This window comes from Euprymna scolopes, chromosome 36 (genome assembly GCF_053919585.1).
Source record: "Euprymna scolopes isolate OS-2025 chromosome 36, ASM5391958v1, whole genome shotgun sequence".
Lineage (NCBI taxonomy): Eukaryota > Metazoa > Mollusca > Cephalopoda > Sepiida > Sepiolidae > Euprymna > Euprymna scolopes.
The window spans coordinates 72851770-72876061 of record NC_136517.1 but is presented as its reverse complement, the minus strand read 5'-3'; the positions used below and the strand labels follow the sequence as shown (position 1 = coordinate 72876061).

At 31.5% G+C, this 24292-nt stretch overlaps 1 protein-coding gene across 1 annotated transcript in view; it reads right to left on the bottom strand.

Annotated features, from left to right (window-relative positions):
* Window positions 1–24292, bottom strand: part of LOC145260591 (transcription initiation factor IIA subunit 1-like) — a 99664-nt gene that overhangs the window by 34109 nt on the left and 41263 nt on the right. The window contains exons 2-3 of the mRNA XM_080118867.1: window positions 5157–5258; window positions 437–563 (exon numbers count right to left, since the gene is read on the bottom strand). Coding sequence (XP_079974993.1) covers window positions 437–563; window positions 5157–5258 — 229 coding nt within the window. The remainder of the gene's footprint in view (window positions 1–436; window positions 564–5156; window positions 5259–24292) is intronic.

The window sequence follows — 24292 nt, the reverse complement described above, 5'->3', positions numbered from 1 at the left end:
AAAAGAAATATATAAAAACACACATGGATATAGTAAACATATTATACCAAAACGTGGAAGCCATCCATCCAGTGGTTTTTTAGACAATTCCGAACGAACCAACATTTACATTTAGGGTCATACATAATGTATCCGAGTTTGTTTTTTCTTATGAATCTTCTTTTTGTTTTTGTACCCAGTGCAGGCACCTTTAGCTATTGTTGAGACAACAACACGACCAGAATGAGAACAAGAAAACAATGGAGAAAACCATGGCATAGAAACATTGGGATTTATTATCGTTGGGAAGTGCAGCATAAGGATGTACACATGCAACACATTCCCAACTCTCATTGACCAGGTTTCTCTTCCATATATGCCACACACATGCATAATAGATTCAGCACACAAATAAGTAAAAAAAACATATTAAAAAATAACCAAAATGTGGACTTACCTTTTGGTTTCATTGTGACTGTTTGCGATTGATGAAAGTTTCCCAAGGCAAAGGGACTGGCTAAAACTTGTTCCTCGGGTGTCGACTGAATTAAAGCTTTTGACTGTAACAGTTTGCTTTCCCATGACTGGAGGGTAGAAAAGTATATTGACTTTTATTTAAAAAAGCCATAATTGTAAAAAGAGTTAAGTGGGATTCTTTTTAAACTAGATCTATGCAACCAGTGTTACCAAGGTAAATCTCTTGGGAAATTTTAATTAAAAAAAATTACTTAATTATTTGCATTCTTTATTTTAGATACTAAAACATTCTGGAATCGAATGTTATTGCTATATTAAAAATATGTATTTTAATCAAATTTAAAGAAAAAATGTGTTAAACAAGCCGAGCATGTGAGGTTCCCCTTCACGAGTGAAAAATTTACTTTCATCAGGACTAATGTTTTTGCAAAATTACAAAAAATCCAAGGCGTGGCTATTGAGAAAATGCAAACAGGAGTGAATTACTCGGTCCAAGTCCTCCTTTTTGGGGGACCAATAATTAAATTCTTTTTTTAATTTAGGAAACATTAAATCGATTTTTTAATTATTTAATTAAATAGAAATTTTGTAAAGATTTAAATAATCCGCAGTAAGAAATAAAAGAAATTTAATAAACAACGTTTATTGAAATCTTATTGAGTAATAATATCTTTTTTTAATTAAATCACTCAGACAACACAAAGTTATTTTGTGTTGTCAGAGTGATTCAACTTTTAATCTTTTTTCCCTGAAGTTTAATGTTTGCTTTTCAAAAACAATGAACTGTGCATCATTGTGGATTTTATGCAATTACAGTTTGTAAAATACTAGACTACCCATGACTCATTGTGTCAGTATGTTATATTAGCTATGGAATTCATGTATGAGCATGACACTTGTGACGTAAAGAAAATAGATTTTTTTTTTACATAACAGAAACAGTTCTATGAAAGTATATTAAAATGAAAAATCACGGACAGATCACTCAAACATGAAAAAGAAAATCCTCCCTATTTGTGTAAAGTTCCCTATTTTTCCGAATAATCGCTCAAAAATCGAAAATTAAACATGATTTTCCTACGAATCGAATACCGACAAAAGTCATTTAGCAGCAAAAACGCACATGAACCTACCGATGAGAAATATAAGAATGAAAAACGCATATTAGAATCCTTCAACCAAGTTATAGAAACTTAAAATCTAAAAAAAAAAAAAAATTAATAAAACCTGAAGCAAGAAAATAAAACCTAAATAAATAAAATAAAATAAAACTAATATTGAAACACATTAATAAATGTGTCAAGAAATTCACCGTTCTTACACAGCTATTTTGTATCTAGAAATGTAAACAAAAAATAAAAAAAGGAAGGAAAAGGGACGGATAGATAGTAGTAGTAGTAGTAGTAGTAGTAGTCTTGGCTTTACTACAATTGTTCTTATGTTTGTCAATGGGTCAAAGTTGTTGTTGTAAGAAAATAGCGACAGTATAATTGTAATAAAGAATAGTTGCAAAACACTCCTACTCTTCCCATGTTAAATAATAATTTCGAAATAATAATGTTAATATTTCAGTGTGCAGGTCAAAATCTGCAAAAGAAGTGATTTGTGTTTATTTGTTTACGTTGCTATGGGTTAATGTTTATGCGCGCATGCGCAACCGGATATCGTAAACTGGAAAGTGGGTTACATCACTCGTTACAAGGTCATTTGAGTTTTATAATTATATAAATTTTGTTTTGATTACTAGTAAATAACAAAAATATGTAAGTTATGTAGTGCAAGAAACACACAATGCTTCATATTATTTTGATTATTTGGACTACTGTTCTCATCTTGAGTATTATTCACACAACATATTGGTCGATATAACCTCCAACCTTCTTCAGGTGTATCTTGTCAGCCTATGGAATCTTTCTGTCAAACTCAGGAATCAGTACAGAATTTTGAATGGAACCTTTTATTTAATCAATGTCGGTAGCATGTTCTTGTTCCTTCAGCCTTACAGATTCGTGACATAGTAGATAAAGTACTTGGTAAAAATTCAGTTGTAAGTTACTCTTCTGTAATTTGCAGAGATACTTAAAATACAATTGCGAATTACTTAGGATATCTACCCAGTCATAGCTGACGGAATGAGAACAAGCTATCCCTCTGCATTAAATAAAGAGTTCTGTTTGATATTCTGTGCAAATTTTAGAGTCCAGTAGTCTGAAGAATCCAAATAGTACAGAATCAGTTTGATTATTCTTTTCAACTTTCCATTTTCTCAGAATACCAAATCAGTCCGAATTGTTTTCAGTCAAGTCACAAAGATAAAACATGCTTCTTATTCTTTATACTTCATGCATTTTATAAAGTTTTCATTTTTTTTTAATTATATTTGTTCCGTGTCAGTTAAATACACATCATACACCTTTGAAGAATATCAACACAAGATTTATGTATATCTAACATATAAAGTTATCTTGCTGGATTTTCAAAATCAGACCAGGAATCTGACATACTATTTGATTCAGACTCGTCTATTTTAGTTCTAATATGGCACAAATCTATCTTTTTTTTAAATTTTGTTTCGTTTTTTTTCTGAAAATTTTTTGGTTGAGAAAACAGAGTGAAACATTTTCCCTCACTCACTGAAAGAAATTAAAGAAAATTGTATGCAATCTCAACCTTGATTTCTTCAAAAATAAATCGTAAATGTGATTTCAAGCAAGTGTATGTATGAGGGGTGTTCCAACATTACTACTTCCTAATTTTTAATTCCACTCGAATGGATCAGAAGGAATTGCAAATTCCATTGTTATGATGATTAAACTTATGCATTCATAACTCAAAAATTTCATTTCTCCATTGCAGATATTGATGGTGTGAGACTAAAAAAGCAGCCCCTCTCATGAATGTGCATCAGAAGTAGAGATGCATCATTCAATTCCTGGCAAAAGTGCATTGAGAATAGTGCTATGTAGAAAAATAAATTCTGGAGAACAAAAGGTTGCCTTTTTTAATGATACCACTTCCCTCTTTATAGCTCTTCAACTTTTGGAGTTAAAAAAAATTGGAGGCTTTACTTTTGGAATGACCCTTGGATGCGTCTTTACTATCAATTATGTGCCAGCAGCATTCACCCTCGGTGCACTGAACCAGCTTTCCCTGGAGGAGGAAGTTTCATGGGAATATTAAATTCATAAACAGTCCCCAGTCATATTAACTGCTAAGTGTCAAGTACTAAAACAAATTCTTATTTCACAAAATAATTTGATTATGAAATTGAAGTTACCAAAATTATTTTTCATTTCTTTGTAACCAAATAACTTTTTCTTTTTAAATTCCTAAGCAATGCCAGCTAAGTACAGCTAAATTATAATATATTTATATTTCGTTTGTTACACCCTAATAACTAAAAATGCATGAAGAATATTTTAAAATTACATTTTCATTAAATGTCAAGCTGAACCAGAGTTGTCTTGGTGAGAAGCCAGAGCCTTAACATTGAGTTTACTAAAGAAAAAAAAACAAAAACTTTTAAATTAATTTACGGCAATACGATAACCATAAAAACAAACAGCAGCACAATAACCATACTAATCAACAACATTTACTCTTGCATAAAATCAAATTTACTTTAAATAGAGGTACTAGTGCATATTGTGAAGTGGAAATTTATGCACACAACCGGAATATGCTGAGCGCTGGTCAAGTTAATCAACCAATCAGAATACGAAAACAAATGTGACCAGCCTATAAGACAGTATGATAAATTGGAAAAGGGAGAACCCCCCTCCCCCTAAAAAAAGCTTCAGTTATTAATCATGGATCAGCATACAGCAATTAATTTAAGTTAATACAGACGCTGGAGTACTGTGATCAGAACAAATTGATAGCATTTAAAATGAGGTACAAGACATGGCCGTAAAATCTGAAGAAGAGAATGTGAGCTGAACTCATAACATACCGTTAACAATTGGAGGAACTAACTCTAAACCTCCCTCAAAAAAAAAAAAAAAAATGTAGTTTTTAATCATGCGAGAGAAGAAAAAAAATTTCTACTTATTTACATGAAAAACTAAAACAATGTTATGTAATATTTTACTGCTTTTCCATTTTTTGTGCTATTTTAAATTGTAATTCATATCTGGTGATTGTTATTTTCTAGTCTTTTTAAGATTTGGTCGGAGTCACTCTGCATATTCCAGCAGTCTATGTAGGTGCCGGGCAAACCCGAGCGGACATTTACAGAAATCTAGTTTTTAATATACACTAGTATCTAAATAGTTTATTATATTAACATATTCAAAATTTTACATTTGATTTGCTCTGACAAGTCTGTAATAAATGGTTATCAAGTATGGTATTTCTTTTATATCTTGCAGCACTATACAGGGTGTTCCAAAAGTCTTGGGCACATTTTGACATTGAATATCTCGAGAACTAAAAAACACATCTGGTATATCTGGTATATTTTGGTATAGCCTTACAAAAAACTTAATGCATTTAGCTTTAAAATGGCACCGCTTTCATCTTACTACCATTCACAATTAAGCAGATATGCGGACTTGGAATGTGCCCAAGACTTTTGGAACACCCTGTATATGCATAACTACAAAAAATTTTAGTATACTGGAAAAAAAAAAAATAGTATGGGATACCTATTCAGAAACTCCAAGATTTTAAAGTGATTAAGTAAAACAAATAATATTTACCTGTTTTAATTCTTGTAATACTTGCTCATCAACACCTTCGTCTAAAAATGCTTCACGTACACTGCTTATGACATCCTCAACAACTGCCCGGTAAAGTTTAGGCTGAAAACAAACCATTTAGAAATAATTTTTTTTTTAAATCAATGGGAAAAAAATAAACAACCAAAAAAATTGATTTAGTCTTATTTTGACTCCAAATTTTTCCATCTTTCATAATTATTTTAACTAAAAAATTGGTGCAAGTTAGAAATTTTCGGTGTCAGCACAAATACTTAGCTTCCTACACATGGCCATATTTGATAAAAAACCCCAAAAAAACTTGAAAATTAACCTATCCTTATATGCAACAATCTAATACGATTTTGCTCTATCACTATAATCTGCTGACATTTTCAATTGACGTCTTTAATGTTTGTGATGTTGATGTAGATATCCCAAACCAAATTTTACTTTCATTGTATATTTTAAGCATTTTGATTGCTGGCACAGAATAGTTAACAAAGTCTCACACCTTTTCATGATATGCGTTTCTAAATGATAACATTTAGAAATCTATTCTTACTATGAGGAGGGAAAAAGGCCTTTGTTAACTATTCTATACTGTCACCATAATAGATTGCTGGCATTAAATAGTTAAATAAAGGGTAGTGATGATATACTGTAAACAGACCAAACAATTCCTTCAAAGATAAGTTAAATCATTCAGAATTATACTAGACTTTTCAAGTCTAGTAGTGATGGGACGGTTCCAATATTTTTCCAATTCTAATACAATTACCAACTCTGTTTTACATTTCTAAACATTTAGTTTTAAAATTGTATTTTTTTTTTTTTTCGGATTACCGTAAAAATGAGTGCAATATGTTTATAATTTCACAAACGTAAAAATACACTTATAGGGTGGGGAATATAGATATTAGTTTTACTGGTAAGTAAAATCAATAAGTATTTGTCATTTTATCATGGATAAAAAAAAAACTTTTCTGATTCTGTACAGATTTCACAAAATGTTTCAATAATTTTTGATTCCAATTAATCATTCCAACATTAGAAAAAGTCAAGCAAAATCTTGTAAGAATGTTGTGAAGGACTTTTTGACAAGATTAGAACTGCATGCGTTACAACATTATGTGTGATCAGGTTTAGTGGAGAAACAAAACACTATTGTAGTTGACATTGATTAGAAAATTTAATAAAACAAATATCAAATTACTATTTATTTGCATACACAAAGATTATATATATATATATATATATATATATATATATATATATATACATACATACATACATACATACACACACACACACATACACAACCAACCACCCATCCATCGTGTGCGTGTGTGGTGTGTGATAAACTAGTTGCATTTAAGGGTCGAAATTTGCATTGATGTGGGACATCCAGACATAAATAATAAATTGAATATGCAACAGAAGCACAGGTGAAAATGTTATTTATGAAAGATAATTAGATTTATCTGCTGTAAATATTTGTCAAATATTAAGCATTTTTTTCTATTTTTTTCATAACTGCTTAAAATGAAAATAATAATAATAAAAAAAAACAGTGCATTTATTCATATTATTTTATACAGATAGAACATTGTGGTCATGTTGGAAAGAGATGCTGTTAAAAGTAGGTTTTGTCCTAATAATTAAGGTCCAGAAGTTTGAAGTCAGTTTCTGCATTGCACTTTCATGTAAAAATGTGATATGTATATATAAAATTATATATATATATATATATATATATATATATATATATATATATATATATATATATATATATATATACACACACACATACACACACACATTTTATTATTTTTCTAATGTGTTGTCCTTTTTTAAGAACAGAATGTTTGATCATGTTAGTGTAATCTTCCGGTGTTTAAAATGGGACATTTTTTTTTTTTTTTTTTACATAGGAATAATCACTTATCAAGGCCCAGAGACCACTCGAGGATAAGGGGTAAGAGTGTACAGTAGTCAATTGGACAATATAGTAATCGTTAGTAATGGAAATTCGGTAAATTTGTTAACTTAAGTGGAACGGCTCATCAAGAACTTGTTTACGTTAGACTTTAAAACAACCATATTGTAGTCAGCTGGAAAGCAGGAAAACGGAAGAGAATTCCACAGGCATGCAGTTCTAAGAAAGAAGCTTTGTTCATGGAATCTACGTTTAGGTTTAGGCACAGATAAATAGTGGGGGAAATGATTGATAGTGTTTTCAGCTAGACGAGTGTTTCTTGTGAAAGTTTGGTGAGGGGGGGGCCATAGATTGAAGCTCAGTTGAGCACTTGCCATGAAAATAATGATAACGCAGATACAAACTTGCAACATCTCTTCTGTGAGATAGAGGTTGCAGTGAAGAGAAAAGGACATCTCCTACGAGGGTACGAAGTCTATTTTGAACTCTATCAAGACAGGATAAGACCTTTCTCGCAGCTCCTGCCCAGATGTGACAACAGTACTCTATCCTTGGACGTACCTGACTCTTATATAGATAGAGAATTGCATCAGCAGTGAGATATCTACTGAATCGATAGAAGGATCCCACCATTTTTCTAGCGGCCTTGGCAACAGATTTTATGTATGTGTTCCATTTAAGATCAGGAGTAAAGGTCAAGCCCAGAAGCTTGTCAAAACATGAAGCCTCACCAAGACGAGAGCCATTCATTTCAATTGATGCCAGATGGGGTTCAGAACGTTGATGATGTAAAGATAGAAGCTTGGTTTTAGATGCATTAAAAGTAACCAGCCACTCCTTTCCCCATTGTACCACATGCTCAAGATCAGAGGAGAGAGAATCGGAGAGAACTTGGTCGTTTACGGTCTTAGATGTGCTACCATAGATGATAGTGTCATCAGCATAAATGTCTACGAATGATGTAATACTTGAAGACAAAAAGAAATCAAATATCTTCATGTGACATTATATATATATATCTATACTACTATAAATTGTTTTTTTTTGTGTGTGTACTGATATTTATATTAAAATTCCTTTTTTCTATTTATTCAAAAAGAAAATACAACTTTGTTATATTTGTGTCGTGGAATTGCATTCATCTGCAAAAGATTTAGTTAATTTGCATATTCTTTTAAACATTTATTTGAATTAATTCCTTATTAGATTTTTCGGTTTTCTTATGGGATGATCATCTTTAGTTAACTATTACGTGTCATTATATTCATGCAGACATTCTACATGATCAACATTTGCATAAAACAGTTATAGTAAACACAAACCTCTTTCTATATATATGTATGCATATATATATTTATCTAAAAGATTTTGCCTATCAAACTCCTATCAGTTTTTGGTCTACAGACATGAAACTTAATATATAGGGTATTCAAACTGATGTGAAACTTTATATTTGCGTTTGAGCTGGGGAAAATCAGTGCAAAAATGTGAAAATTTAAAAAAAATGGAGTTTGCCAGGTGAAATTCGGACGACGGCATTACAAATATGCATGAATAATGTAATAGCTATTGGTTCATGCTTAAATTTTTAGCTTTGCAGCAAACATGTCTTCATAGCTCAAGCATTAACATCAAAATATCATATTTAAGCATATTTTATGACCTAGCAATGACGGGCGGCCTGCTATGAGAGAGAGAGAGAGAGAGAGAGAGAGAGAGAGAAATGACACTCCAATCAAACTAAGAATTTACACACCAAGAAGTCATCGATAATACAGGTGACTGGTTGTTTTTGTTTTACGGCATATCAACCCTTTTCGGGTTATTTAATGCCGAATCCAAAGATTTTGAAGAAACATTTTTTTTAATATAATATATTTGTTGTTTTCACGTCGGTTTCTATTTAACCCATAGTTGGAACCCTAACAGGTACTACCACTCCGGGTCAGAGTGGACCTGGGAGCAATGGTAATTAAAGGGTGGCCCCACACTCCCCAAAGCCCACAAGCTGGGGCTTCACCACTGGATATAGTTTAAGGTCATATCCAAGACCCCCATTGAGAGACTTTTACCCTCTGCAGAGGGGCAGTCGGCGTATTCTAATGCCCCACCGACAGGGCTAGTACAGGTGACAGCATCAATAATGGAAGAAACAGAGTTTCGATCTCTAAAGCAGTACAGATAAAAGTTTCCAAAACAGTTTGCAATTCTCTAGAGTGAGCAGCTTGTTTTAAACAAGGTTACAAGTCCAAACTTGGTTGTACTGAAGTAATGACCTACACAGTGATTTTATTTAGGTAAAAACAGATACAGTTAAAAATTGCTTTTACAAATGTTAAACAATTTGAACAATCTGCTAATAACATAATTTATAACAGTCCACTGTTATCTTAGGCATGAAGCCTGAAGTGTTTGGTGGAGGGGGGGGGAGCGGTGATCAAACTATTTGCCTCTTACATATGGACTTGCCCTATGTTAGACTCTTTCACCAAAATATCTCATTTAATGTGGATGGTCCTACTTGCATAACTCCAAATTTGTTGTAAAAATATTTTATTTACAAAAAGGTTTCTGCATAAAAAAAAAAAAAGCATCATTGGAAATAGGACAATGTGATATTTACAAAAAGAAAATTGTTGTTTAGTAAAACCCCTCCAATGTGTAAGTATAGACTGCTCACTGTTTTTCAGGCAATCCGAAAACAAGCAAGTCGATCTCTAAATAGCCTATCTCTGTAGTGATTTAAGTAACAATGGCACTGAAGCTAAGATAAATTTCTCAACCGGGAAGAGGAGGGTATACATGCATAGTCCACTGTGTTTGAAGAGAAGGTAGGACAAAAAAGCATCCTTTACTAAATAACTCCAATGATTTTCAACTTTTGACTTTATTAAAGTCAAAATTAAGGGAAAGACACCGAGTGTGCATGGAAGGAGATAGAAATTCATTCTTTGAGGAGACAAAGGTTACCTAATTTCTCTATCCCATCATGAACTGCTAATATTTTACAATCATTTTCAACTAACTATACCTACCCAACACCCATAGACTTTTTACTTTCAAAGTAATTTGAATAATATAAATTATCTATTCTCATCTGAAAAAATTCAGAACCATAATAAGTAGGAAAAATCTATTTTTGCAAACTGACATCATTATATAGTTACATATGATAAACTTATTTATCAAGAAAATGCATTCTGGTAAATTTTATTTTCGAATTTGTTTTAATTATAATCTTTAAAAATTTTTGTATTTATGCTCTTGCATTTTTTACTTGAATATTAAATAAAAATACTTCAATGTGTAATTTCTGAAGCTATGTTGACATTGATATATCTCAACACAACTGTTCTTGATGAGTCATGTGATGTGATTCAACATCTCAACGATAGAGTCGAATTGAGCAAGGCAGCCATGTTAGATTAAACATGAAATAATTGGCAACGTTACAGAACCAGCTTTCAATAGACAAAGATTCTGTAATGTTGCCAAGCTGTCGGCACCTCATGTCTTTACGAAAATAAAGAAATACAAACCATTTAGTTCTTCATTTCTAACTTGAAGGCCATCAATGCCCGTACGTGATATTTGTCACAAATTAACAAAATCAATGGTGAATATTAAACGAGGTGAACAAACAAGATAAGAAAAAAAAAAATTATAATACACCAGCAAGATCAGCTGGTGTTGCCTGGATGGCAATTCATACAATTTGCATCGAAATTTGAGCTTGGTTTAATTGGTCTGGTTTAAAAGATTATTTGGCAGTTATTTAATGGCAAAAACACAGTAAAGAATTCATTATATACTATAAGTTGAACACTAGTTGCCAATAGCCAACTAGGTGGGGCTGATTGCAGGTTTATACTGTATTAGTGCATGAATGATCCCAAATCCAGAATTTGCATTCAGTATAACTGGTTCCATGAAACACCAGCTTATTTTAGGTCAATCACTTTCTCCTATCACTTTGTTTATGAAAAGAACAGATGAATAAGTTTGTTCACCTGGAGAACCTTAATTATTCTTTAAACAAAAAAACAAAAAAAAAAAAAAAAAAAAACTTTAAATTCTGTTCTAACGATTCGTAATTATACTTTTACTAGTAAATATAAATCTCATTTTAAATCTAAATAAATAATTAAATAAAAAATTCATTCTTAAAATTGAAAAACCAAAGAAAAAAAATATCTAAAAGATAAAATAGGTTATTGATTTAAGTTTTAAAGTTTATATTTAGATTTAAAAGTTGTTGCTGTGTTCACCCTAGTTTGGTTGAGTCAACTTCTTCCCACACCATGATCGAAATCACAGCGATTCTGAGCATGGTCACACAAAATGATTAACTAATCAGGATTCCTTTGTCAAATATTGACCACATGTGGACCTTGAGAGTTCAACCAGGTCCTTCCTGGTGATTAGTCACTCAAGTCTTTAGCTGATATGCTTGTGCTACCCAGGCAAAGAAGATCATAGTGTGAATTAATTCCTCCTCTGGGTGATACACTAGGTGTATCAGAATTTTTGTAGGAATTTTTGACACCCCTAACACAAAACTGCGAATAAAATATAAAAAAACTCGTAATTTCTCTTTTAAAAGTGGGTTTATTTTCTTTATGGATTATACTTCCAAAATAAACTATTAAAGTTGTTTTAAAAGTAATAGAAATATTTTTTTTTCATTTTTTAAAAAACAGTAATGAAATTAATTGAATTTTACGAGCTCAGTATTTTTCAATTTTTAAACTTTAAAAATCTATCAAAATTTTTCTATTGATTCTATTTTTACGATATTTTCAGGGTCAATGTGAAATTTTATGCTCTTTCCAATAAACTGAATATAATATTTTAGACAAACGTTTTTTTTTAAACTCACCCCCCCCATTTTCAAGTGTCTATTAAAAAGTAAATAATTTACTCACCAAAGTTTTATATATCACAAATTGAAGATAAAAGATCAGTAAATAATATATTCAAATTTAAAACAAAAAAAAAGTAGTGTTTTTTTTAGAAATTTACCTGTAAAGTCCGAAGTTTAAAACCTTTTTTTTTTTTTTTTTTTTTTTTTTTAATGAAACGTTGGTCCTTACTCCTTTAATTGAAAAAAAAAAAAATTAGGGCTTGAATTACATTTTTCGAGGAGCTTGGAAAGACGGGGTGGAACTATTCAATATTTTTCACGAAATTTCTGACACACCTAGTGATACACTGCATTCTCAAACTATTGAAGATGTGACAACAAGACGGACAACAGAGACCAACAGTTGAGACATGGTTGATCTGTTGGCAATGCAAAATGCAGTGGAGGTAGTTATTATAAAAGATTTCGAATTTCTTTCACTTGATCAGAAATTAGATTATTAGACACAACCTTTGATTAATATTGAAATATCCTGAGGCCCTTAAAAACATGCCCTTGTGAAGTTCAGCATCTTGCAGTATAACCGAAACCCTGTAGTCATTTTATGATATAAAAATTATGAATTTACTAGACATTTTGCTCATTAAAAACGGGCAAAAGTTATAGCCCATTGACTTAAAATGAGTGCTTGCCACCAAATGGTTGAATATGGTTAGATTTGTGCTCATTTCTTGCATTTAATACGATTCCTATTAATCCTTAACTGTTCATTGAACGAAGCCCATAATCCTTAGTTTGCTGCACCTGCAAATGTCTATACAAAATTTCAGTCAGATTGGTCCAGTAGTTTTAGAGAAAAAGTTGAATGGACAAACTTAGAAAAATATAATATAGAAGAAATTATGTTAATAAATGTAAAAACTGATTGGAGTTTTTTTTTTTTTTTTTTTTTTTTTTTTACCAGATTAAAGTAATTAAATAACACAAAAGAAAAATGTTACAGAAAGTAATTCAATTTACATAAAACTTCTCATCAATTTTACTTTCTTATATATTAATTTAATTTATTAAGTTATTGTAAACCAATTTTGCGTTTTGTTTACTGGAAAAATAAAATAAAAAAATCTTACACATGGAATTTTGTATTAATTAAAATTTAATACAAAATTATACATTTTAATTATATTTATTGATATAATCAAAATGTATAATTTAGAGAAAAAATACAATGAAAAAAAAAAAAAAACTGATTAAAACATGTTTTTTAGCAAGTAAATAAGTACCTCTCCCTCCAAATGCTAAAGACAAGAATGCGTTATTGAATTATACTTTTTTTTAAAAATATTTTTCTAGTTTACTATATATATTTACAAAATTAGGTATGTATAATGAAAATTATGGAAATAATATTCCAATGTGATGGAAATGAAAAACTATATATTTATCAACATTTCGTCTTAATTTCAAAACTTTCAACATTTCTTCAAATCAATCATCTTGAAAGTTTTGAAATAAAGACAAATTCATGAATGTTTAAATAATTTTGGTTTTCCCGGTTCTTTCTTTCTCTCTCTCTCTCTCTCTCTTATATATATATATATATATATATATATATATATATATATATATATATATATTAGTGTTAGGACGATTAATCGGAATCAGAAAATTTTGTGCCTACTTCTCTGATGCCAAAAACGATTCTTTCAATTGGCTTTTTCATTTAAATTTGTTTTAAACAAAATCTAACACTGCTGGTATTAATGGTAAAATAAATATTTGATTTTAAACAACCAATAAAGCCAAAATCTATAGATTATTCCTCACAAGTATATTTTTACATTTGAGAAAATATCTGCACATTTAACGTTTTTATGGTAATCGGCAAAAGATAGAAACTTTATAGTTAAATATTTAGCAATTTATGAAGAATAAGAATCGAGAATTGTATCGAAACCAGGAAAAACATTGGAATCATCTCATCACTAATATATATATATATTGTAATCTAATCTAAGACCGCGTACACATTTTTTTTTTTTTTAGATTCCTTGTTTATGCCAAACAGCCAATTCTAGCTCAAACATTGTTCAATGGTTTGTTGCCTTCTGTAAGAAAATATGTGGGGCAGGAGAATGTAAGCCACATGAATCTTTAACTAAATGCAACCAAGTTTAAAGCATATTGGGTTTACTGTATTTCATTTATACATTAATTTCATTGGAAAAGAAATGAATCATCTTACAATAGCCATTGTGTTTTAATATTATTAAATAATCTCAAAAGAGTCAATTTATATAAAAGGCAAAACGGCAGTGCACGCTTTTGTATGTCCAAGAAAGGCTTTTTTTTTTTTCGGACATGGGGGTCTCGAGAGGGTTACTATTTTTGAAAACTTTTTATATACTCTCTAGATGATAATATCTACAATTTGTTAACGCTCCTCGTCTCTACATTCATTTTGATCGACTTTTAAAAAATTCCCTCTATTCTGTCCCGTGCGTTTGTCTTTTTTGTATAAATAAAGCAAAACTCATCGAAGCAAAGCCGTTAGTGGCTTTCGTGCTGGGACGTCTTGAAAGCAATTAGCTTTGATCAATCTTGGTAAAATCCTTCATATCAGACAATTGCTGATTCATTTGAGAGTTCCCCCCTTTTTCGGGGGAGCTTAGTTTTCCCAACATCATCGGGAAACAAATAAATGAAACATCGGAAAGCTGAACTGGCCTTCAGCCAACGTTCATTTCTGCGCCTGCGTGGACTCATTCACTTAGCAAGTCAATGTTTTAATTGACATCAATAATTTTGAATGCTTTTCACTTCCTCTTGCATCTTAGCATAGTGATAAGATCTCAGCTTTTCTTTCACTTTCTTTTCCGCCTTTGCATCACGGGTTCGAGTCTGCCTACTAACACTTTTTTTTTTTATTATTGTGCTCAACATGCACCAAACAATGCCGAGTACCCCTACTAGTTTACCATAAAAGAAACCAATGAATAAATTGTATAAAATGTGTTTCAACATTAAATAATCCAAAAGGGTTCAAACAGGTAAGCCAAATTTAACAGTTCCATCAAATTTTTTTTTATACAATCGTTGTGCTGCTATTTTTGTATCTTTTAATAAACAATGAAAAATAATTGTAAAATGGCAGCAAACAATATCATATTAACTTTATCTTTAAAAGAAAAAAAATTTACTTTAATAAAGAAAAAAAAAAATGAAAATAACTCTTGTACAATGCTGGATAGGTACAGCTAGTTTATAGAAAAGTGAACGTGTTTAGTTAGTTTTAATTATCATGTATGCAAATTTATACAAGCAAAGAAGAATAGGCCTTATCTCAATATCTGATAATAAAAATGAAAAAGGATTTTTTATTTTTAATATAGATACAAAAATATTCCCTTATTATTAAAACAAAAGAGAGAGTTTTGTCTTTTTCTTATCAATTAGTTTTGTGAGTAGGAATTAAATTGTGAAATGATAACAGGGAGTTGGTGAAGCTTGGTAGTAATAACTAAATTTAAAAAGGTTCGTAGGGTAAGGATCTTGAGTAAAAGAGTATCGGTCGGAACTTTCAGTCATTCCAAACCTACTTTTCTTTTTTTACTATAGGAATATTTTAACGCTTATTGTTTCTCGTAGAATCAGATAAAGAAGTTTCTAAAGAAAAAGTAGAAAAAAACAAAACAAAAGACCAATAGAATTCCCTGTTTCCCTAACTGTACTCATATGCAAAAATTTAAATGTAATGTGAACAAGAATCTTGTCGCATAACTCCCCATTTAGGATGTTCCTATAAATTTGACCCCTAATACACAGTATCCCCTTATGCATGTACCTTGTTTGGAATGGATTGAAATAAAAAAAAAAAAACCCAAAAAACCTTCTGATGGAGCAAAACAGTTCTGTACCATCGGTTTCAATCACACTGTTTCATTACTTTAAGCAATTTTCGTAAATTCATTATTTCTGTCCATATTTGCACAAACTAATATTCGCTTGGTCTTGCTCACAAGATATTCTCGATGAACCATCTGATGATGATGATGATGGTTCAAGTTAAACGCTTGCAAATAAATCAACACAAATCATGAACTGTTCATGTTTACTGTATTATATATCACAAGAATTAAGCCCCCCCCCCAAAAAAAAAAAAATTAAAAAAATAAAGAACAGTTTGATTGTTGGAAAAGTTTTAAAAAAAAATAAAGAAATAAAAAAATAGATAAAAAAATAAAGGCACCTGTTATGAACTATTGATTTCTTTTCACAGCGCTTGTTTATATGAATATTTGCTGACAAATATACAAACGAGATTTAATAGATAAAAACTTGATACTTGCAATTGAAATTCTGCATGTTAATCGAAGTAGTAATGCAACCAAATTGAAGCAATTAAATGCGAGAGACAATAACTTGGAGACAACTGACACTTCTTTCTGTAGTTGTAACTACCAAAGCAAGCAACTATCAATTACTATTTCCATTTTTAAATCATGCAGAGAGAAAATCATATAGTTTCATTTCATATTAACACATCATCTCTCAGATTAAACTTAACAAGTAATCTTGAATTATATACACACACACACACACACACACACACACACACACACACACACACGAGGTGTGTTTCATTTTTTATTCCACCTGAATGGATCAGAGGGGATTGCAAATGATGACTGAACTTATGCATTCATAACCTGAGTTCTATCTCTTTCTTGCAGATATTGACAATGTGAGATGTCATGGACGTGCATCAGAAGCAGAAATGCATCATTGAATTCCTGGCAAAAGTGCATTGAGAATGGTGGTGACTATGTAGAAAAATAAAATCTGAAGCACAAGCGGTGGCTTATTTTAATGGTACCATTCCAATCTTCGTAGCTCTTCAACTTTGAGTTAGAAAAACTTTTACTTTTGAAACAACCCTTATATATATATATATATATATATATATATATATACAGGGTGCATAGAAAGTCCCTGATCGAATTTTCAAAAAATAAATTAAGATATTGCATATTTTCTAAATTTGTAAATTTTTGGCTCATTGTCTTTGCAGATATTTTTTATATTTTTATGTTTCAACTCCAAATTTTCATAAATTTAATTTCTGTTATGTAGAAATGAGTCAATATGAAGCTACATTGCATGGGAAAGACAAACTCAGAGATTGTCAAGCTCTTAAAAACCTCAGAATCGACAGTTTGGGATACGGTAAAGCGCTACAAAAAACTTTGGACAACAGATTATTGACCGAACCCTGAACTGCTCGTACATCATCCAAAATTAAAGTCATTAGGTAGTGAATAAGGAGGAATCTCAAGAAAAGCATGAGGAAAATGAATAGGAGCTTGAAAATTGATGAAAAAAGGATTAGAACCATTGTTAAAGAAGACCTCAAGTTGTTCTTGAGGATGACGAGCAGACAATAACTCACGACATTGCAGAAACAAAAGAGTTTGGAAAGATCCAAGATTCTCTTGAATCGAATGAAGAATGGCATGGACGCTGGCAAGAAAACGTTCACTGTTGAGGCCAAACTCAACTTGCAGAATGACAGAATTTTGGCAAAAAGCGTGGGTAGCATTCCCAATTCCGTGAAATCTGTTTTCTGTCACTAAGAACCTTCATCGGTAATAGTTTGAGCTGCCATCTCTGAGAGTTAGAATGTACCTTTCATTTTTGTTAAAGGCGCAAAAATTAACGCAAACCTATACACTGAGGATATTTTGACTCCTGTAAATGTCAAAATGAAAAAGCATTTCAAGGATAAGCTCTTCACATTTCAACAGGATGGTGCGCCCTCTCACACTGCAAACAAAATGCAGGATTAGTGTGAAAGTCACTTTCCTGCTTTTTGGAGGAAGGAAGTGTGACCTCCTTCATCTTCAGACTTAAACCCTCTGAACTTTTGTGTCTGGTCCATCTCAGAGAAGGAGATCTGCACTACAGCCCATGGTAATATGGAAGCTCTGAAGATGTCTCTTAAGCGAGAATGGGCCAAAATTCCCCAAGAAACTCTCCGTGCCGCAGTAAAGAGGTTCAGGAGAAGACTTGAACGCATAATTGCAGCCAAGGGTGGTCATATTGAAAAATAATTCAGTGGAAATGTTAAATGGGTTACTTCGATATTGTGTGGTGATTTTTGTTTAATTTCATCCTTTAAATTAACATTTTTACAAGATTGCGGATTTTTTCGCACCCTGTATGTACACACACACACACATATATATATATATATACATATATATATATATATTCCAAAAGAAGCTTTTAGTCATCTATATATACAAAAGCGAAAATATGTGTGTGTGCGCGCTTTTTGTGTATGTCTGGCAAAGGCTTTTTTAGGGGGTGCGCTCGACCGGGTTACTCCTTAAAACTTTATATACTGTCTAAATCATAATATCTACGAGATACGAACAGGGGTTGCGTCTATCTTTAATTTGCCTGACTTTTCCGTGCTATTTTCGAGATTTTTTTTCGATCGCGGTGTCTTCTTTTTGCTTTTCAGTATAAAAAAGTGAAACTGTGAAAACGAATTTGTGTTCTCGGTCCTATGTGCCGAGATGTCCAGAAAGCAAATAAGGTTTGATCAATGCCGGGGGGGGGGGGATGGGGGGTACCCGTCATATCAGACAATTGCCATTCATTTAGCAGGGGAAACAAACAAATACGCAGAAACTGGCTTGCAGCATCAAACTTAAGTCGCATGATGTTTGACCTTATTAAATTCTCGCACCTGTCAATTTCACTTTGTAAACGTTAAATTAAGACAGCTTTCACTTCCTCTCCCCTCGTGGCCGAGCTGGTTAGATGTCAGGGTTTTCCACCTTCGCATCAAGGCTCTGGGTTCAAGCCTACCTTCCTACCAAAACTATTTTTTTTCTTTTACACCTCCAAACACCAGGCCAACGTTTTTTTTTTTTTTAAAACAAACTGGCCAATAAAAGTGAAGATGTTAGGTGATTAGAAACTTTTGATCACTATTGCATGCAGCGCATCCTCCATGTCCAATGCCAACACTTACTCTGAAACAACACAGTATACATATATTTAAATTATTTGTTTTTGTAATAAAAATTTAAAATTTAAACACATTCATGCTCTTTTAAACTAATTTGAACATATTAAATTAACTTTTATATTTAAAATTATACAAATCACAGACATACAATATCTGAACAGATACTTTTATTAATAGAGATTATTGACCTCCAAATTTTAGATAATCCTGCTCAAACGTCATAAGTGATAATAACTGCATTAAAAAAATTGTCAATTATGTGGTTTAAATATTTACAATATATGTGCAGTATTCACAATAGTTTTCATTCACTGTCTTTCTTTAGCCTTAGCAGAACATTTCAAGCTAAACCCTTTATTTAACCCACTTGTTCTTTGCATTCTGTGCCTTTTAGATATCCTGTATCTGTTAATGTTGTCACAAATTCTTTCACTAGGAATTGAATTTGAAACTTCTACGTATAATTCGCTGTGGAATACATCTTAACCAATGCTTTTTATCTATGATGCTCTGCATCTAGTGGGACATTGTGAACATTTAAATTATGAAAATACCTCAGATCAAAGACTAAGCGCGTTTATTACATGCATAATAATATATATTACACACAAGATTATGTGTGTATATATAAAGCCTTAAATCAAATTGCGTGTGCATATATGACAAAGCAACACATTTGTATATATAGATTTGTTTGTCGATTCAATAATGAAAAAACATCAATGGGAGATGTTATAAATGCTCTTTATACACAGGCATTTCAAAGCCTTATACGCACACACATATTTATATATAAAAGGCACTTTTTGTGTGTGTGTGTGTGTGTGTGTGTTCGTTCCCTATGTACTCCGAAATGGCTGGGGTGATTTTTTTTTTTTTTTTTTTTTAAATTTCACACAAATATACTTTATGTGTCTGGCAGTGTTCTTAGGTTTTTTATCAGAATGCCCTCGATAAGTATCAAAAATTGATAATCGAAAAAATCTAATCAGAGAAGGAACAGTCAGATTTTAACCAAAGTTTACACTCTGATACAATCTAATATCACAAGTGCATTTTAGAAGTTTTATAATCACACAAGCAGAAATGTCCAGTATATAAACATCAACAGTAGGTTCTTTGATAAGAATGCGGTGCATTTAAAATAAATGTTTCTGTTTAGAGCACAATTGAACCATGACATTAATTTTTGCATTTAAACTTATAAAAAAATAATTTTATAAAAACAGATTCTCTACAATGCAATGTAGACTACGATGTAGTGTGGATTAAATCACTGAAAGAAGGCCTCCTGTTGTATAAAGACCTTTTATTATAATCTTTGACTAGAGCAGGCATTCAATAGATTTGAAAAAAAAATAGACAAATTTACCGATTTAGATGGCAATAAAAGTATTGAGAGTATGGAACATTCGTTGATCCTAATTCAATCCCAGGTAACATCGAGTCTCTCTGCCAGTATATACATACACGCACACAGGTTTGATTCATGACTATAGAGTCTTCCTGCATTTTTGATCATAAAAATATTTGATCAATTCAATGCGAGTCACATAACTGTGGGGAAAATACACATATATACAAGGTTGTCTTATAAAATTGTATTAACACATAGATTATGCCAAATGAGTTAAATTTACTTTGTATATTTGATCCCGTATCAAGATTCATATTGTTTTAAAAAAAACAAAACCCAAAAAAAACAAAAAAAAAACACAATGGATCAAATGTGATCTGAATTGTAGCAATTTAAACACTGGTCCATAGTAATACAAGCAAACGATGTTACTTCAAATCATCATGTCAATTATTTATAATGCAATGGATTTGTCATTAGTATACTCATGGCATATAAAAACGAAAAATACTTATAATAATGAATTGAAATATCTATACTATCTAATAAAGAAAAGAGAAACCAAAATTTTAAAGGGTAAAACATCCATTGATTGTCCATTCCATATGGGTTTTGTTTGTACACAATTTTAAAGTAAATCCCGATTTGTAAAGTGAAATTCTATTGAAAAGAAAAAAAAATTCTTATGTTTATTTTACTAAATAACTGAACAAATTCCACAGGATAAAATGTTTGTTACAAAGTATCACGTAAGAGTAATGACCGACTTTCATAGTTAGCATTTTATTTGCGGACATCAGTATGTGTTGTAATAAAAATATTTTATTTCATATTTGAGCATCTCTAACCAATAAAACCAGGTAAAAGCAGACAGTTTGAAGACTGCTGATAAAACAGTTACATTTGGACAAAGTTAACAAATTATTGAGCCAAGCTATGCTTAAGGGCGAGAAAAGTTAGATGCTAAAAAAAAAAAAAAAAAAAAAAAAAAAAAAAAATGATCAGAGATGAAATTATAAAATAAAACTAACAGATTGTCCGGATGACTATTAGAGTCGGGGTTATGACTGTTGGTGATAAAGAAAACCAATAATGAGAATAAATAAATCACACACACACGTGTGCGATTTATATAAACAAACTTTGGTACTGTTTGGTCTTTCCGACGAAAATATTAACCGTCTCCGATGAGTTGATTGGTGTTCGTACACCATTGAGTAAAACGTGTAAGACGAAATAAAATATTATTAAAAGAAAAAAAAAAAAATATAAATATATTTTTTGGCTTTGGAATGTAAACTATATATATATATATATATATATATATATATATATATATATATAAAGAGAAAGAGAGAGAAAGATGTTGTTTTGTTTTGGTTTTTAGCGATATGTTTTGAATGAATTCAATTATTTATGAAAGTGCATTTTTACCTAAATGCAAGTTGGGAATAATTTTCCCTTTTAACCAATTTGGTACCCCCACATGGGGAGCGGTATATATATATTATTTTTAAAATGTAATTATCCACTGACACGTGTTTTGTCGTCTACGACTCATCAATGTCTGTATCGAGCGAGATTCGAAATCGGGACCCAAGGCAAGCGAACGAAGAAAACAGAAAAACGAATACGTGAAAAATGGCTTAAATAAGCCTGTTTCAAGGGTGTTTTTAGGTGTGTGGTCAGGGGTGGATAAGTAAAAAAAAAAAAAAAAAAAACAGAAAAACGAACGTTACGTGAAAAATAGCTTAAATAACACTGGTTCAATATTTAAATTTAAAAAATCGAAAAAAAGAAAAAGAAAAAAGACATCTCACACCCCGATTCGAACACAAAACGTTTAGATAACGAACCAACGTGCTAACCAACTGAGTTAACGCGACGTACATGAAATTGTGTCAGTTTTTCAACTATTTAAAGTAAATCAGGTAATGACGTCATCTGATGCATGGGTAGAACCGGTAGTTGTCACAAGAGGACCTTTTTGTTGACCCCACCCCCTATCGAAAATTGTCGATTTCGGGGTGAAAAAATAAACGTTTTTGGCCAATTTTTCGATATTTTTTGAGCGAAGGATGGAGCTTCAATATGATACCGAGTTTGTGAATTTTCGTCGTGTCTGTCGAAAGTTTTTAGCAGACACACAAACATACGTACATTTTCGCTTTTATATATATAGATTAACCCCCTCCCCACCGCCCGGGTAACCCCCCCCCCCGCTTTATTTTTCAGATAAGTTTTAACGTTCGTTTTTCTGTTTTCTTGTTTTTCTTTTTCCGATTTTTACATTTAACATCGTTCGTTTGCCTTACGTTAGTTTTTTTTTGTGTTTTATTCTTATGCTTGGATTACCTCCCCCCACCAACGTCCGGGTAACCCCACCCCCGCTTTATTTTTTAGATAAGTTTTAACGTTAGTTTTTGTTTTGTTCTTTGTTTTTTTACTTCTCTTATTCTTAGGTTTTGATTAACACCCCCCCCACCCTCGTCCACCACACACACCTCCAAACACTCGGGCAACGCCGGATAACCACCGATTTTTTTAATTTTAATATTGAAACAGGCTTATTTTTATTTTCACATATATTTTTTTTGGTTTTTATTTTTCAAATTTTTTAAAGAAGTTTTAACGTTCGTTTTTCTGTTTTCTTTTTCCGATTTTTATATTTAACATCGTTTGCCTTACATTAGTTTTCTTTGTGTTTATTTTCGATTTTTTTAAGTTTTACTTCGCTTATTCTTATGCTTTGATTACCCCCCCACCACCACCACCACGACTACCACCTGGGTATCCCCCCCCGCTTTATTTTTCAGATAAGTTTTAACATTCGTTTTTCTGTTTTCTTTTTTATTTTACTTCGCTTATTCTTATGTTTTGTTTAACACCCCTCCACCACCACCGCCCGAGCACACACACCTCCAAACACTCGGGCAACGCCGGGTACCACCCTGCTAGTCTATGTATATAAAAGGCAAAATGTGTGTGTGTGCGTGTGTGTGTGTGTGTGTATGTCTCACAAAAACTTTCGACACGGGCCACGGATTTTCGCCACATAGGTATCATTTTAAAGCTCGAACCTTCGCCCGACAAATATCGAAAAATTGGCCAAAAACATTAATTCCTTCACCCTAAAATCATCAGTTTTCTACAGGGAGAGGTCAGCAAAAACTGTCCTCTCATGACAAGTCCGCTTCTACGCATGCGCAAATGACGTTGGAACATGATATAGTTTAAATATTAAAAAAAAAAACGTCCCAATTTCATCAACGTCATCTTAGCTCACTTGATTAGAGGTCAGCGTCATTATCTAAAGGTTTTAAGTTCAAATCGTGGTGTAAGATGTCATTTTTTTTTCTCGATTTTTTCGATTTTAATATTGGGACAGGGTTATTTAAGCCATTTCTCACGTTCTATGTTTTTTTTTGTTTTTATTTTTCAGATTTTTTAAAGAGGTTTGTTTTTCTGGGTTTTTTTTCCATTACATTCGCGTTTTCTTTTTTGTTTTTCCGATTTTTACATTTAACATCGTTCGTTTGCCTTATGTTAGTTTTTTTGGGTTTTTTTTCGATTTTTTTAAGTTTTAACTTTTTTTATATAAAATATTTAATAAGTTAATATTTAAAAATATTTATTTTGCTTATTCTTATGTTTTGATTAACTCCCCCCCCCCGCCCGAGCACACACACCTAAACACCCGGGCAACGCCCCCCCGCTAGTGTTATATAAAATTAAAAACTAATTGAATGTTTTATTTTTTTACTTATTTGAATGTTTATTTTGACAAATTACATTGACATAAGAAAAAATAATTTTATAGAAAAAAATCAGAAATGAACACATATTGCTATTCTACCATGTTATATATAAAAATCAACACCGGAAAAATAAATAAATAAATAGGGTGGATATTTTTAAATTGACACTGATATTAGACAAA